This window comes from Haliotis asinina, chromosome 2, assembly GCF_037392515.1.
Source record: "Haliotis asinina isolate JCU_RB_2024 chromosome 2, JCU_Hal_asi_v2, whole genome shotgun sequence".
NCBI lineage: Eukaryota > Metazoa > Mollusca > Gastropoda > Lepetellida > Haliotidae > Haliotis > Haliotis asinina.
In genome coordinates this window covers 20,146,678-20,165,484 of record NC_090281.1, presented here as the reverse complement: position 1 = coordinate 20,165,484, position 18,807 = coordinate 20,146,678, and the positions used below count along the sequence as shown (strand labels likewise).

The 18,807-nt window shown below is 38.0% G+C and overlaps 1 protein-coding gene across 1 annotated transcript in view; it reads right to left on the bottom strand.

Moving 5' to 3' along the window:
- Positions 1–18,807, bottom strand: part of LOC137273373 (potassium channel subfamily T member 2-like) — a 155,815-nt gene that overhangs the window by 85,365 nt on the left and 51,643 nt on the right. Inside the window, exons 5-7 of the mRNA XM_067805994.1 lie at positions 7,431–7,539; positions 6,482–6,556; positions 16–96 (exon numbers count right to left, since the gene is read on the bottom strand). Coding sequence (XP_067662095.1) covers positions 16–96; positions 6,482–6,556; positions 7,431–7,539 — 265 coding nt within the window. The remainder of the gene's footprint in view (positions 1–15; positions 97–6,481; positions 6,557–7,430; positions 7,540–18,807) is intronic.

The window sequence follows — 18,807 nt, the reverse complement described above, 5'->3', positions numbered from 1 at the left end:
TAATGCTATACTTACAAACATGTTCTGCATGGATTGTTTGGCAAGCCAGCAGTTGAGGAACACAGGGATGAACAGGTTTCGGAGGGGGGCGAATATCTGAAAAAGGAAAAATACAGTTTTACTACCTTGTCTGAACAAGAGTCGTCAGAAGTGACATTTACCTCCAGTTTGGTGTAATTCGAAAAGGAACTGATATCAAACATTTGTTTCATAGCCACTGTATACATTCAGCCCATTGAAGAAAACAATATACATGTTTTTAATACCTTAAACACCCCATATCACCAAAATGCACAGATCACGACCCCATGGCAAGTTTAGTAGAGAAACATTTGCCACCAGAAAGAACAAAATTTATTGTCTTTCAAAGAGCTTTTAACAGTATTAAAGGTCCATAAGTCACAAAAAGCATGACTTCTAAAGATTCACAGCAAGGATCTGTCATGATAGTGTTGAATGTTTGTTCTCCTGAGGCAGTCAGGCAAATGTTTCTCCTGATGTGGTCTGGCACAATCTAAGCATATACTTTATATACATCAAAGCCACATTGTAGCCCAAGAAGTTTCAGTTTCATTATCAAATTTTTTTTCAACATTTTTACCAAAGAATTAGACTGCCTGGTAGCTGGAAGCTTTTTACTTAAAACTTTAAAACTCCTCTAAACTTTATTAATATTGCACACAGGAGGTATCCTAAAACAATGTTTGTTATGAGACCCAAACCATTATTATATTTGTGCAACTGATCACGCATGTATTTATTCACAGTTACAAAACACTGATTCTTTCACTTTACCACTGTTGTTTTGTAATTATACATTAATTATACACTAATTGCAAAACAACAGTGGGAATGTGAAGAATTGGTGTTTTGTAACTGTGAATACAATACATGCGTGATCAGTTGCACAAATTTAATAATGGTTTGGGTCTCATAACAAAAATTGTTTTGGAATACGTCCTGTTGTGCAGTGGAACATAGTTCTGATCTAAAAACCAGGCTACATGTATTTCTTTCCTTGCCAGCCTGCCATTCATGATTCGACTAATCAGACAAACTGAACATTTTCACGACAGCGTCAAATTAAACATTCCCACCATAGTGACGAAATGTCATTTCTCAAGTCGTTGTAATTGCATTTTTTGGTTTAAGGGCATGAATCTTGTCAGCCAAAATAATCAAATCATCCAGAACTGTCTTTATCTGTGAGACCTGTACAAATCACAGACGAACCTCGTAACAATGCCTGTGACATTTGTGAATCTTCCTTCATTGACGACAGTGTTACCAAAGCTCTCTACAGCGACAATGTCATCATTCAAGCTTTCTGGTTTGATAGCATCTCTACTTTAGCTTTCAATATTGGCAGGGATTTCATTTGTCTAAATAGAACTGTGATGCTAAATTGACAAGGATATTTGTGCTTGTCCTTCTCTGTATGTGAAGCAACCAAATGCTAGTGTAACTTCTGAAAGGAAATGAGCATAACAACAAATTGGCCTTGTTAAGAAACCAAAATGTACATATGAAGAAAACTGGGATATTCTGAAGAGGGGTTAAGGAACTGGGGCTTAATATTGCCTTCTAGACAACAGCATTGATGTACAGTGGTTGTATTTGGCTGCTTGTACTGGTGTGAAGTCATGCTGGTTCCATAATGGTAGTCAAGATAGATACCATGCCACAGATTGACTTAAATATTCAAACACAGAATACCAACTCCATGCTGAAGCGTTCTTGTGCTACCACTGTAATTTAAAACTCTAGGCAGAGAAACAACAAGGTCCATGTTTTAGGGACATATTCAGGGGAGGGAAGTAATCATCTATATCCTCTAGCCATGAACTACAGAGTCAGTCAGGGCATGTAGAAAAGAAATGTATGTCATGCCTCAGTTAAGGAACTACCACATCTGAGGATTATGCAACTCTATTGTGCAATGTTCAGACTGGCTGGTTTCTTTATTACATGCAAAACGTTTGGCATAGTCCCAAACAGTGTGTGACCCTCTATCCAAGCCCTTTCATTAATAGATGACAGCTGGTTCCTGGTTCCTGGTTCAGACCATCAACTAAAATGCATGATCCTCTTGTGTGGGCAATAAAGGCTTACATGTCTTGAAATGCACAACAGGACACTGCCCATTTCCACAAGAAGGGAACAGCGACAAATTGTAAACAATGTCACTGCTAATCAAACAAAGGAGAGTGACAGAATTAAATGGATAGTACAGATATTTACTCCAGTGATCGATGTTGGTGAACTTCAACAATTGACAAAGGAGGGAATAAAGAAATCCCTTAAGATACCAAGCTTTCAAAGAGCATCACTCATGCTCAGGATTTGTTGGAGGAAGGTTACAACATTCAAGGCCTCAGTAAGGCAACCAAAATGTTCTATGGTAGATGTGGAGAAAATTCAGGCTCTGATGCATTAGTGACAATTCCCTATACTTTGTTCCCGACATTTTTCAGGTGAGTGAGTTTAGATTTATGCCACACTCAGCAATATTCCAGCTATATGGCAGTGGTCTGTAACTAATCAAGTCTGGACCAGACAATCCAGTGATCAACAACATCAGCATCAATCTGTGCAAGTGGAACCCCATGACACATGTCAACAAAGTCAGAGAGCCTGAACATCTGACCCTGTTAGTTGTCTCTTATGACAAACACAGGTTAACGAACATCAGTATTCTAAAGCAGACCTTCATGGTTTTTCCTCTTTGCATATGTTTATGATGGTTTCCCCTACTGGGACAGGAGAGCTCATTTTTTTGTGAACGCCTGGTGTTATTACTATTTTAGGATGATTCACAAACATAGACTCAAGAACTGGACAACAAAATCTGTTTCTTGCTGAAATTTTTAATGAATGTGGAAACAGTTTTATCCCTTTTGTCTACAATTTTCAGACTTTTATTTTAAAAGGAACTTGCTGCTTCTACTTCTATATCAAATTGAAATCTATAATGAAAAGGTATTTCAGAAGTTACACTTGAATTACATTTTCAACAACAACCTGACAATGTCATTATAAAGCATTGTATTGAATTATTTTTTATGCCAGTCCATTGGTTGCAGAATCTATACAGGGACAGTACTTCAGATGTCAGACTTGTATAACATTGTTAAGAAAACAAATGCCCTTAGATGTTACAAGAAGGTATTTTTGTTCATTACGGAAAATCGTTGCTCATCCTGTGGGATTATGCAATGAAGCAAGACCAATTTATTGATCATGTCAGCATGATTGTGATACAAGGGTAAGGGGCAGCTGTGCAATTTTCTGATTGGGCAGTTCCTTACGTGTGACGTACATAAAATAATGCGATAGCATCGTTAACAACAACACATGCGCCATTATCACAATTATCAAATAATGGATAGTATTATCAATATGATAAAGTAATTCAATAAACTTGGTATTATGATCAGATAAATATACAAATGGGGTAACCTCGAAGGTACTACTTTCTAGATCCATAAATCAATACAATGTCTGTTTGCTGTATGAACTATTGACTGTCATTCTTTGTATGTTCACTGGATAGTTTTTTCAGTGGGATTTTATGGACAACAACATGGCTGCAAATACTACTTGTTTGTTGTGTAATGTTTAATGGTTTCCACTGTATTAGAATTTGTGGTTATTTCATGGAGCCAAAATACATTATTTTAAGAATTTTATTCTGTGATAAGAGATTCTTTTCCTTGGTAATTTCTACACCATAAATTTCATATATTAACAGTGAGTGGGTGGGTGGGTGAGTGAGTCAGTCAGTGAGTCAGTGAGTCAGTGAGTTTTTATGCCGCTTTTAGAAGTATTCCAGCAATATCATGGCAGGGTGACACCAGAAATGGGCTTCACATGTGGGGAATCAAACCCATGTCTTGAGCGTAAGCAGATGCTTTAATCATTAGGCTACCCCACCATCCTGTATTACCTATGACAAGCTACTGTAAATACTGAAGATGCCATTAATGCTTATGCAATACATATTCATTTATTCCTAATCTGTGAAATGTTTCATATGGAAACATTCTTGGTTGATAACCTCTACATATTCAAGGGGTAATTCAAGGTGATGTACTAAGGCCATTCATTTTGGAATATATTGTTCACGTATTTTTGCTAACCAATTAGATCCACTAAAACAGAAAAATAAAACAAAAACTGTTGCTAGATTTTCTACACTTTCTACTTTAAGCAGTTGATTTAGCACTCACCCTTTGGAACACTCATACACTTAGTCACTCAACAGGTTATTTTCTTTCTCATTCACTGGATCACTTGCTCATATAGTAACTGAACTGTGATGGTCTTGACTTGGTTGACACATGTCATCAGTTCCCAATCATGCAGATCACTGCTCATGATGTTGATCACAGGATTGTCTGGTCCACACTTGATTATTTACAGACTGCTGGCATATAGCAGGAATATTGCTGAGTGTGGTGTAAAAATAACTCACTCACGTACAAAGTATCTTCTTTACGTGGCATTTAGAAGTTGATATTATGAATAATGAGGAGAGTCCTGTGGCTATACAACTTCTTCGATATTAGCTAGTGTTAACAGCTACACCAAACCATCACTCATATTAATATTAAAGAAGTTCTATATCCACAGAAGCCACATGCACGCATGCACACATGCACACATGTACACATGCACACATGCACACACACTTTGAAACAGATGACAGAATTTGATAATGTGGTTAGACTGCAAGAGGCTGATTCCATATCATCATGCCCAGACAATCTTGGGCATATAAATGACATTTTCACAATAAGGATGGTTTGTCTGGTTCTATCTCTAACACATCTGACAGCAGCAGTTCTCCCATACAAGAAACGACATCCTCATCAAAGATGGCCAGACATGAAACAAGCTGATGGTCAGTTCAACACAAGCCCACCATGTCTATATTGAGCAGCCATAGCCAACTGGCATTCTGTAACCTAATTACTTCATGTCTTCTATTATTACTGGAGCCTTTCTGATCTATTTTCAGGAAAACACATGAGGCTCAAAGATTCCTGACAAGATCAGTGTGTGAAATACACTCATGGAAACAAATAAGGGAACACACGAAAGTAGAAGTCTCCCTGTATTCATTTCCAGAATTTCACCCACAGTGCAATACAATATATACTTTGTGAAGAAACCTGTTTCCATGAGTATATATGCCTGATGAGATTCTTAAGAGGCTTTAGATGTTGGTATTGAAGTGAAAGACAAATATTATGGACAACAACTTATAGTCTATTGTATGTCATGTTTCTGGGTTATTCCTTGCCCTTTTGTCATCATTCACCTGATGAAGGGGCAAGGAATAGCTCACAAGCATTGTGACATACAATAAACTACAATTTGTCATCCATAGCATTAGTCTTCCACAGTAAAAGCCTGTCTGTTTGCCTTTGTCACTCAAAATATTCACCAGCCAAAATTTCTGAAATGTCACTTTCCTGATTGGCGTTATATATTTTAGGAGAATTATTTCATGCATACCTCTGAAAAGTTCCATATCTGTGGATCATTATTACCATCAACAATCAAAATAATGTCGACTGAAAATCACAATGTATGTGGATTTGTGATCAGACAATTTATGATTTGCAATTTGGTAATTTTACTCATGTCTTTCCCAAAACAAATTTCTCAAAAAATATACTGTAACACATTTAGACTGACAAAATTTGATTTGGGCATGAAAATTTTCAGGCCAATCTGGTCATCAACTGACAGTTTCACACAGTGTTCAAGATAAGCACTTTATGTGAATGTTTTCTATATCAGTGTTGGGGTGGTGGGATAGCCTTGTGGCTAAAGCATTTGCTCGGTAGGCTGAAGACCCGGGTTTGATTCCCCACAATGGATACAGTGTGTGAAGCCTACTACTGGTGTACCCAACCGAGATGTTGCTGGAATATTACTAAAAACTTACTAATAATACTCACACACTCACTATACCAGTGTTGAGGTGAATAGCTTGTGTTGTTCAGTAGGACAATATGTTATAACTTAATATCAGATTTGTCTCTAATTGAGGGAGTGAGCTTTTAGTTATACACTTTCAAACTGACATTTTATTTAATACCAAGTGTGTCTAGTTGCACCTGTGGGAATTCCTGTTGAGAAAAAACAGGGAGTGTTTTTCATTTATCGCATTAGTCTTGAATAAAAACCGTTTAGAAAGTCCTACAACCCTGATAAGTGCAGCAATAAATGCATTGTTTTAAGCCACACTCAAAAATATTCCACCTATATGGCAATGGTCTGTAAACAATCGAGTCTGGACCAGACAATCCAGAGATCGACATGAGCATTGATCTACTCAACTAGGAACCAAAGACATGTGTCAATCAAGTCAGCAAGTCCTGTTAGTTACAACAAGCATGGGTTACTGAAGATCAATTCTAACACGAATCTTCACGCGCCAAGTGTGATGCATTGTGTGATGGGTACTCACTGTGAAGATGAAGGGGACTGTGGTGATGAGTTCCACCACAAACTCCAATGTGAGAATCTGCTGCAAGATATTGCCCTGAAACATGTACAAACAGTCATATCATTTGTTTGTTTGTTAGTTTGTGCTTAATTCCACACTCAGTTATATTCCAGCTATATGACAATGATCTCTAAATAGTCTAAACCAGACAATCCAGTGATCGACAGCATAAGCACTGCATGATCTACACAACTAGGGTTTGACATGTCCCAAGTCAGCGAGCCTAACAAGTTCATCCTGTCACAAGGGCTGTTCAATAAATAATGACAAGAGAGTAAAAACATACTGCATTAACATACAAAGTTGAAATGTTCACATTTCCTCAAAGTGCTCTGCTCTTTTCCCTAAGCATAATTTGAGATGGTATTACAGGCATTACAGTATTCATCTTTTGGTATGTCATTACTTGTTGAACAGCCCTAATAGACAAGCTGGTTTCTTAAGAACAGGAACTAACATGGATCTAACTCTGTGTACAGTATATAACCTTATGATAAACTAAAAACCCATTATTTCAACTTTATTATAAAAGTGTTTTAATGTAACAGCAGTGGGCTAAGATATAACATACTAATCCGATAATAAAAGTGTAAGACAGAAGACAGAAGACCAACAGTGTGAGGTTTAACAATAAAATGGTATATACAGTAGAAGCTGTCCAAACCAGCATCTGTCCAATCAAGCGAGTTGTTGACACTGGCATGAAATCTCAGTCCATTCCGTGGCTTGTACACTTATAGTCAGCTCTACTCTAAGGCACGTTGTCTAAACCAGATCAATTCTTCAGTCCCAGTGAGTGCTGGTTCAGACAGCTTCCACTGTACCTTAAAACTGGTGTGGTATACAAAATAGAGCACAATTGTAATAACTTCCTACTAGGGTGATGGTCAGGCATACGACTGGAATGTACCTTGTAGCTGAGGTATTGTACAAGTATTGTCTCTGAGAGGCTGATGATAGCTACACTCAGCTGACATATCCAGACGATGTCGTGTCGCGTTACGAACCAGATCTCTGACCTGCAACAACACAAGCATGTTAAACTTTATCATTGAATCACTCACGTTTATTCCAGCTAGCCCCAAAAAGGAGCATTGAAATAAATTTAAAAATGAATCCTGTGTACTGGTATGCAATAGGTATTAACAACTATCTTCTAAAACTCTGTTCTTAAACTCTTTACATCACCCTATGTCCACATGTATTTCTTCAAGCCTCTTGGGTGGGATAGCCGAACAATTAAAGCATTCACTCATTATGCATTCACAATCAGGTCAATGAGCTAGGTTCAAATCCCAACATGGGTATAATGTGAAACCTATTTCTGGTGTCCCCTGCCGTGATACTGGTGTAATGTTCGTAAACGTGGCCTAAAACCATATATACTCACTCAAGCTCCTTGCACTGATATGGTTTGCTCACTACACTGCATGTCTACACTGAGGAAATAGAAGAGGGGTTACTTCTGATGTAGTAAAGCAAAAAATGTTGTGTTGTATCAAACTAGTGGTTGATATGATGAGCGTTGATTCAGCTATGGGGTTAGTAAGTGAGTTTGTGGCTTTAATGCCTCTTTTAGCAATATCTCAACAATATCACAGTGGGGTGGGGCACTCACACATGGGTTTCACACATTGTACATTGTACCCATATGGGGAACTGAACACAGCTCTTCAGGAGGTGAGTGAATGCTTAACCATTAGGCTACCCCATTGTTCCTGCTATAGGGTTTAATGAGAGTGAATAAGTTTAGTTTTACATCATACTCCAGCCATACAATATTCCAGCTATATGGCGGTGGTCTGTAAATAATTGAGTCTGGAACAGACAATCCATTGCTCAACAGCATAAGCATCAATCTGCACAATTAGGAACCGATGACATGTCTCACCTAAGTCAGGGAGTCTGACCACCCAATCCTTTTGTGGCAAGTATGGGTTGATAAAGACCTATTCTATCTTGCATCTTCACCAGCATTTCATGAAAGCCACATTACACATTACGAGCACCTAATTCACGTTATTGATGTCCAATGACAGACCAGAGGCCTGGTAATCAATTTACCAAAATGAAAGCACATGCTGTATTCATAAGTATTCATCCAAATAAGATGAGGGACAGACATTAGCATATAGAGATAGTCTCCTAATAGTCTGCTGTGAACTGCCAGCACCTAGAACATCATGTGATACTGGTTACACAAAATGTGTGAAGTGGGATTTGTAAACAAACAAAGGCTCACATTGATACTACTTTGCAGAAAATGTACAAATAACCTTGATTCATATTTAATGACATTATATTTCTATTTTTTTCTAATGAATTAGGTTTCATGACTGCAGCTAACCAAGTCATAATTGCTGCATATTCCTGTATATTATACACAGGGTGTGCGGTTCTGTTGTAAAAATCCTGGTTAGAATAGATTCCTGGATACCACTGCAGGTCACAAGAGGTGACTACTGGGATCTTGTGGTCAGGCACAGTGGCAAGGTAGATGCTTGCTAATGAATCTGAAGTGCGTCTTTTGATGCGCATGACATCCATTATTGGGTTGTATAGACTGTGACTAAGTTATGGATATGCCAAGGAATGTTTTCACAAATCTTCTTTAAAGTGAGTGAGTGAGTTTAATTTTATGCTGCACTCACCAGTATTCCAGCTATATGGTGGTGGTCTGTAAATAATCAAGTCTGGACAAGACAATCCAGCGATCAACAACATGAACATTGATCTGTGCAATTGGGAAACGATGACATGTGCCAAGCAAGTCAGCAAGCCTGACCACCCAATCCTGTTATTCGCTTCTTACAACAAGCATGGTCGCTTTTTATGGCAAGCATGGGTTGCTGAAGGCCTATTCCAGGACCTTCACGGGTCTCTTCTTTGAAGGGATAGACGAGTACATGTCTATGAATCAGCTATATTTTAGTAATGTCTTCCCTCAATCAATCTCTGACAACATCCTGGTAGTCTTAGGAAGCTATAGGAATACACTGAAAGATAATAGTAAGGGATAATCTCTATCTAGTCTGCATGATCTGGCTCAGCCATTATCTGAAGTCTGATTGGCTGTATCTGAATGTCATTAGCATCATACCTTTCAACATCTATGACTATCAGTTTTTCATGATATTAGTCTTAATGGTATTACAATCTATTATATTTTACCAGAGAATCAGGCAATAGCATTGGCCAGTTGCTCTCTTGCAGAACCCCATACAAGTCAACAGATTAATGTCTACAGATTAATTGTACTATGAAACAGTTTGCATGACTTATTTACTGGCCTTAATTTATGAAACACGACAGATTTGGTAGAGGCTGTTAGTCCACTGATTTAGTGAATGTGTCATGAATATTTCTGACAAGCACCGAATATATTTCACCAATAATTCAGTATCTAGAAAGAAAAACTCCCAAGCTCTCGTACCTGCCGACTGTGACATGACCATGTTTTATTGTTTGTTATGACTAGTGGTGTGACAATACAAAATATATGATACATATTGCGATATCTTGGACAGATACGATTCAGTTCGAAGCACATCACGATATGCTATATTTAGTTATTTTCTTAAAAAATGTCTATCTTAATATCATGTAACAGTGAAAATTTTGAGACATTACCATTAATTTCTAGTGAAAATTAACAATTTTAAGGTCAACGATACATATCACAATATGAATAAAAGTATCCATCATCCCATAAAGTATCACAATTATCGATAATACAATATATTGTAACAGCTCTAGTCACAACCGTTTCCCAGAAGAAGTATTCACTAGAGAAATGACATGTTTTGTGTACTTGTTACTAGTGATGTGTATGAGATTGTGCAACAGAATATATCCCCAGCATGCAATGCTCATATTTAGATAACTGGATTGTATGGTCTGACCCAGTGACTTACTTTATTATATTCAGGTTTGAAGCAGTTTCACAAAACATTTTTTTAATACTTTTTAAAGACACCTGATCATGCTACTAAATCATCTGTTGTTTTGATGAAAATGTTATCATGCATGAGCATATCTCATCTTGGTATGACCAGTTCCAACAAACTGGAAGGAAGGGTGAGGCACAATGACTTAGGTTGTATAGTCACTTATAGACATTCATAAGACCTTTTCACGGAAATTCATGTTTTAATGCATTTAATGCAAAGGCCCCACAGATCTGCACTAGCAAAATTTAGATATGGTGTATCCCCCTTTAGAACTGAAACTGGTCATGAAAATATTTTTTTCGAAAACAGGAAATGTCTGAAATGTCTTAATGATACTGAAGATGAATTCTGTAAATTGATTCACTGTGTATGATATGACAATATCAGGCTGCTACTTTTACATGACTATGTTAGTTCATGTCCAGATAGTTTATATAAACTGGATATCAATAAATAATGTTTTATATTCAACAATCATAATGTTTGTCATGTTTCAGCTATTTGATCCTCAACAGCATGAAAACACTTTGTTATGCTTAAAAATGTTGGGATATTTGTCTCTCATACTTCTCTTTTGAATTGTGACCCGTGAAGGTCCCGGGGTAGAATAGGCCTTCGGCAACCCATCCTTGCATAAAAGGCGACTGTGCTTGCCGTAAGAGGTGAGTAACGGGATCGGGTGGTCAGGCTCACTGACTTGGTTGACACGTGTCATCGGTTCCCAATTGCGCAGATCGATGCTCATGCTGTTGATCACTGGATTGTCTTGTCCAGACTTATTTATAGACCGCCGCCATATAGCTGGAATACTGGTGAGTGCAGCATAAAACCAAACTCACTCACTCCCTATTGAATGGTTCTGTACATTTACTCTTTTGAATGTTTATAAATACACATGCATGTACTGAAGTGAGACGTAATTCTGTCTCAGATAAGGTCAAACTTTCTGCATGAGCATAAGTTACAGAGGTTACTGTCTGCTTCCTGTCTATGATCACATTCTAACTGTTTTTCATAGCTGCCATAACATCCCTCACTCAGATCTCATCATCATATTGCCGTACGCAGAGTTGCCAAACATATAAAACATTCAAGTTATTAATCATGTACGTCCCTCAAATGACCCAAGCACTTTAAAATACACCTGCTCCCATGAATAAATTAGAACAAATGACTCAAATTAATTCCTTTTAGCACATAATGATTCCAAAGAAATCCACTCCCATGTAATCATGTATTCCAACTTGACCACAAAAACATTCCAAATAATAGCCAGCAGGAAGTGATCTTGACCTGAATCTATTTCCAGTCAATACATTGATGCATTAGAATACCCCTCTGATGACTTATTAATAATGAAAAATTGATTCCCCACCTCCTGAAGGTATCAGCTGATGATGAATACTGTCTGGATGGTGACGCGATGGAGATGAGGTAATGATGATCCATGTGTTCTTCATTACTTTTATTCATATTTCTCTGGACCATCTTCTTATGGTCGAGGCCATAAATAGCTCTTAACCAGACCAGGCTGCATACATTAAGCTGGTATCTCACTAAGTCTATATTTGAGAACATGGTAATTTGGGTATAACATGACCCCAATAAGCAAGTGATGTATCATGTATGACGTCTAGGAGTAAACCTTTTATGCACTACTGCTGTAACTTAGCTTTTAATAACTAAAAAAGGTCAAATTATATAGAATCACGTCCAGTAATCCACAAAATATCTACAGTTACTGTAACATTTAAACTATAGTTGTCCTAATATGGTAGAATACCTAATGTGTGATTTAACCATTTATTTTACCACATGTAAGAATGTCTATCTCTGATTGGTTCACATGACCTTGAACAAATTACCATGTGCACCTAATGCATGACCAAACATTGCCCGAGCAGGGTATAAATTTTTGAGAGGGAGAATAAATCATTAACTTCGCTCAATGAAAAAAAAGCATACATCTATGGCAGTCAGTGAACTGTGATCCACTGGTTCGGATCGACTAGCCAGTACCATGTTAGTAAAATACATCACTGAATTCCAGTTTGTTTTAGAGCCATATTTACATGATGGGAGATTAAATCATTTCGTGAGATAAATTCGCTGTGGCATTTGAGTTGGGGTCCACAGTGTTTTATGAATCCCTCATAAGGTTTTGTCCTAAGAGCCTTTGGGTCAGTAGATAAGAACTAACACAAGATGCATAAAACCCCTCCTCACAATCCTACAATATATAGCATACTCTTTAATACTGCTACAACTTACCTAAAAGGATAATTGATAGTCTACTTTTTATTTAGACCATCATTCTAATTGGATCAATAGAAATTAATAACAAAAAAGTTATTCAAACGGGCAATTTTTATAATACCAATTTTATTTGACGTTAGTTTGAAATTAGCCTACTTATAAGGTAAAACAAAATCATTCAGTAGGCTTTTATTAGTACACGGTTGGAGTAACATTTAATTTGGCTAATTCTGACATGAATAATATTGATTGCATGCAATTTTTTTATTAAGGCAGTCCATCCACTATCATGTCCATTTGATGGCTGATGCATTCAAATGAGCTCAAAATAAATCATTGATATCTTGCTCTGATGCTGATAATAAGGCACTGCTCTTGAAACAAGAAGACAAAGTCATCAATATCCCCTGCAATGGTAAAAGTAACTCATCATGAATATGTCAGCTAGTTATAGCTATGTCAATTGATGTACCTCAGTAATGTTGATACTGGAAATAGAGAGGTACTGTTGATTTGTCATTAGGCTCTTGGATACCCACAAAGTGTAAGAGAGTATAGAAGTAATTTTTTCGGAAAAAGAACACCAACACAAATTCAGTCAAAGTAACACTTGTTGCCATGGAAATAAAAAGAATACTTTATTCAGAAATCCAAAACTACCTATAGGCACCAGTTCACCACAAGACCCGTCTATGTGCATGTTTATATCTTCTGGTTCAGAAAAGACATACACATATTTGCATGGATGCTATCCATGGGAGGGAATTAGCGTCCATTTTAATACCCCTTGCAAAAAGTGTTTATGGTGCTACGACTATCGCAAATCCATGTTACAGTATAGGAGGTATGATAGCTGTGTGAAACAGGGCTGAGGATAGGATGTACAACCATCGCAAAGCTACGATAGCTTTGTGAAAAGGGGCCCAGTATAGCTGGTATGGCAATTGTAGTGCTACAATAGCTTTTTTAAACAGGGGCCAGATGATGAGATTCCTCAGTACTTGTATCAGAATAAGCAGGTTCAAATGTGATCTTCACAAATATGTTTCATGAAATACAAGACATGGACTGTAAGTTGCCTCCCATCATAAGACAAGGGCCTAGTGTAGGAGGTATATCCATTACAGGGCTATGATAGCTTTGTGAAACAGGGCCCAGTATCTATATATAGGAGGTACATCCATCACAAGGCTGTGATAGCTTTGTGAAACAGGGCCCAGTATAGGAGGTACAACCATCACAGGCTATGATAGCTTTGTGAAACAGGGCCCAGTATAGGAGGTACATGTACAACCATCACAGGGCTCAGTGACAGCTTTTTGAAACAAAGCCCAGTATAGGAGGTACATCCATCAGAGGGCTATGACAGCTTTGTGAAACAGGGCCCAGTATCTATATATAGGAGGTACATCCATCACAAAGCTATGATAGCTTGTGAAACTGTGTGAGGGCCCAGTATAAGAGGTACAATCATCACAGGGCTATGATAGCTTTGTGAAACAGGGCCCAGTATAGGAGGTACATCCATCACGGGGCTATGAGAGCTTCGTGAAACAGGGCCCAGTATAGGAGGTACATCCATCCCAGGGCTATGATAGCTTTGTGAAACTGTGTGAGGGCCCAGTATAAGAGGTACAATCATCACAGGGCTATGATAGCTTTGTGAAACAGGGCCCAGTAAAGGAGGTACATCCATCACGGGGCTATGATAGCTTTGTGAAACTGTGTGAGGGCCCAGTATAGGAGGTACATCCATCACAGAGCTATGATAGCTTTGTGAAACAGGGCCCAGTAAAGGAGGTACATCCATCACGGGGCTATGACAGCTTACATCCAGGCTGCAGTTACTCTATTTATTGTTTACCATCAGCTCTTCTGTCATGACTTTCAGGCAAAAGAGATTTAAAAATGAACATTTAAACATACGGCGTTCTTAAATACAAAATACAAAATGTACTTTACAATTCTTGGATCATGTAAACTTAACATTTTGCAGAAACACTCTAGATATTATTAAGGTACTCGGTATGGTGCCAGTGTCCTTTCAGAGAGGAAACTTCATCTAGCTGGGCATTGTGGGACTTAGTTCTGCAAAGAATCTGTGGTCACAAGAAGCAAATTACAATTATGTTTACAGGAACGGAATAATATTTTCTTACCAACAGGCTGGGTGACCACAGAGAGATGGAAAAACCACTGGGTGCAGGGCTGTTGAGGACTCTTAGCTCTACAAGCAACTTTTTTGTCTATCTGTTTGACTAAAACTTTGAACAGTCAAGGGGTTTGGGTTGGTTGATGATGGAAAATGGGATGTGCCCAACACTGATATAGAAAACGTTCACATTAAGTGCTTATCTTGAACACTGTGCAAAACTGTCATTTGATGACCAGATTGGCCTGAAAATTTTCATGCCCAAGTCAAATTTGGCAGTCTATGTACACTATACACTACCCCACTGCCTCCCTCAAGACTAGAACACTTCAAGAAAGCATATATAAGACAAAGGTTACACACTGAGTACTCTAGGATGTATTTATAAAAAAGTACATATACACAGATGTAGAGACTTGTGAAGGTCCCAGCGTAGAATAGGCCTTCATCAACCAATGCTTGCCGTAAAAGGCGACCATGCTTGTCATAAGAGGCAAATAACAGGATTGGGTGGTCAGGCTGGCTGACTTGGTTAACACATGTCATTGGTTCCCAATTGCGCAGATTGATGCTCATGTTGTTGATCACTGGATTGTCTGGTCCAGACTCGATTATTTACAGACTCAGGCAGCCGTCATATAGCTGGAATATTACTGAGTGCAGCTCACTCACTCACTGACTCACTCTGATGTAGACAAAGAATAATCCATTCTATAACTTGGAAAGACACACTTCTCTTCTGCCCAGACAGGTAAAGAGAGACACCTTCATGAGTTGTGTGACAGAAGGCATCATTGATGTTATTTCTGCATGAGATTTTCAGACAGAAATGGCAGATGCCTCTTTGATATGCCAGATTGGAGAGAAAAGCCGAAATGCAAATAAATGTTTGTCTCATATAATCTGAACAGCAGACTGTAGTGACAAGGCTATTTAGCTCCACAGTGAGCCAGCAGGATTGCCACAGATGTTGATGATGCAGATGTTGATGATGCAGGAGCCGATGATGCAGATGTCATCAGCATTATGTAGCTAAACTTAGAAACAATTTGTCTTGTCAGTTACAGACAACATGTACTTGTAAGAGGTGATATATGGGATCAGGTGGTCAGGCTTGCCTACTTGGTTGACACGTCATCCGTTCCAAATTATTCAGGTCATTGCTCATGCTATTGATCACTGGATTGTCTGGTCCAGACTCAGTTATTTACAGACCACTGACATACAGCTGGAACATTACTGAGTGCAGCGTAAAACTAAATTGACTCACTACAGACAACATGCTGTTGTATTGACTGTTTTTTGCCTATATGCCAGCTAGAGTTGACCATAGAGTTGCTTTGTCCTGAAGTTGCAATAGGATGTTTTAGTAAAGTATTTGATGTAAAGCTTTGATTACACTGGTTTGCTGTGTTATAATGCTGCAGCAGTTAGCTCTGTGTTTATACTGGGTTTTCACAATAGTAGTCCCATAAGGATTCTGGAATAGAATAGATCCAAGATTACCTATGCTGGTCAAAAGAGGTGACAATATGAATCTGTCTCTGGTTCAGGGATTTGGTTGGTAGCATGTCATTGAATCTGAATCATCACTCACAATTTCCACCTGATTATGCACTTACATAGGTGCTGAGTTGCAAAGTCTTGTATTCAGCCCCTGACACTATTAAGCAGCTAAACATTGTCTGTAAATGTTGAACTCAGAAACACCCTGATGTACACAAATGATTTGATCAGCAAAGAATGAAAAAATATGGCCAGTTCATATTTGAAAATCATGTTTTAGGGTCTACAAATACCAGAACCAAATACTGACTTACCTCTTCCATCGGTTCATGAACAAAAAGAACTACATAAAGTACTCTCTGTATCTTTGCAATGATAGGTTTTCAACTCATACCCAAAGGTTTTTGTGGTGACCACGATGGATCACCAATATGATCTTTTGATTCATAACAAATATTGTGCAGAATCCATGTTGATTTTATCACAATTGTTGCTCATTTAAAACAAAAAAAAACACACTAGTTTTCGTACATAAATGTGTTTATGGCCCTGGAATGTTTTAAATGCTGAATTGATTGGTAAATGTGAACCTTCAAGATGTCATTTTGGGCATCCTACATGATTCAAGGTCCACACCCCTCTGTCAGCTTCCTGATCCACTGAAGAGCCAGTTTATGCCATTCCTAATGTACAACAACTTCAAATTGGGCCAGGTTGTGCACAACAGGCTCTCTTCATTGCACACAATGACCAATCATGCCCCAGATATGCTCGAAAGGGTTAAGATCGGGGTTCATTAAATTTTGAAATTTCTGCAGGGTTAAATTTAACTTCCCTGAGTATAAATCTGCTCCTCTATATGTTATTCTATTTAGATATTTCAAGGTAATTTTTTGGTTGGCATTGAAAGACATTCAGACATAAACACCCATAAAAGGGAGAGTTTCTTTATGTCAGGAACCAACCATTCATATATTCTACCATAATCGGTTGAAAGAAAGTACTCCAAAACATCCATGATCCTCATGATGTAGAAGTTGACATCCCTCATAAAGTTAATTATGCCTGTTGAAATGCTTGCACATACAATCAGAATTATACTATCCCAAACATTTCTGTGCACTAAGACACTCACTGCAATATGTATAATAGTAGTGCATCCATTGTATTTCATAAAAACTCCCCTCCTTGTCTCCCTACATACTCCCTCAATAATCAATAGCATTAAGACTTTACTGAATGCAACATTGTGTTCTTCTTCAGTGTATCCTCCCATCCAGGAAATATAAAGCCAATACAGTGCATAAAAAATTCAGGCACATCCACAGATATCAATTGTGTACCACTGGGGGACTTTGTGAATGGTCCCCAGGTGCATCTCAGGTCCTAATACATCACTGTACATGTCGTGCGTTAGCCATGATAACGCATGATTGGTGGGGCCTGCATCACTGATTCATGAGTTTGAGATTATATCCTTGCCCAGGAGGTGGAATATTGTCATCAGGCCAGCAAATGTCTTGTTTCGCGTGACAGGTTTCAAAACTCACAGGTAGCCATGAAGGAGAATATATTTTTTTATTTCAGGTTTCATAAATAACTACTTCTTCTAATGAAGTTGATATTTATATAGCACCTATCTCAACAAATTGCTGAAAGGTGCTCTGGCAAAAAGCAGTGTCCAAAAGCTGTTAGGCCGGACCGGATTTATTTCTTGTTTTATGGATCTGACAGTCATAATTGTTTGGTCGTGTTTATAGGTCAAAAAATGTTTTGCGATTATTCCTTGGCCCATATATACTCTATAAATTGCAAAAAGTAAAGTACTTTTAGTATTAAAGTATTACCTTGACTGGTGAATATTAGAAAAATTACCGTACTACCTTTAGGTTTATTGAGGACAAAAATATGTACTACAAGAAATAAGGATGGTCTGGCCTTATAAGCATTTGCTTGAATTTGTTGAGTCCTACATCATGGATGATACTTGGGAGATTGTTCCACAATATGAGTCCTGCTTTGGAAAAAAGATCTGGTTTTAGGTTTTAGTTTTTGTGGATGGTATTGCTTATAAATATTCATGATGTAATTTTTCTCTGATTTTTATTCCATCAGGTTACAAATCTAATAAAGAAAACTTAATTCCCTTGACCAGGCATCTCCCTTGCAATCCGGTGGAGTCAGGAAAAAGTTTAAATATAAGGAAGCTGCCGGGCATTAGAAAATGATGAGCATGAGTACCATTTATATTTATGTGGCAGTTTTGTACAATGATAAAATTTGCAATTCATCTATCTGCCCGTTTCTGACTCAAACGGACTGTAGGATGAATGATATGTATCTTATCCAAAGAACACTTTGGGCAGTGATGTAGTGATTAGATCAGGAACTTGTAAACTGCTCAGTGAGTGAGTGAGTTTAGG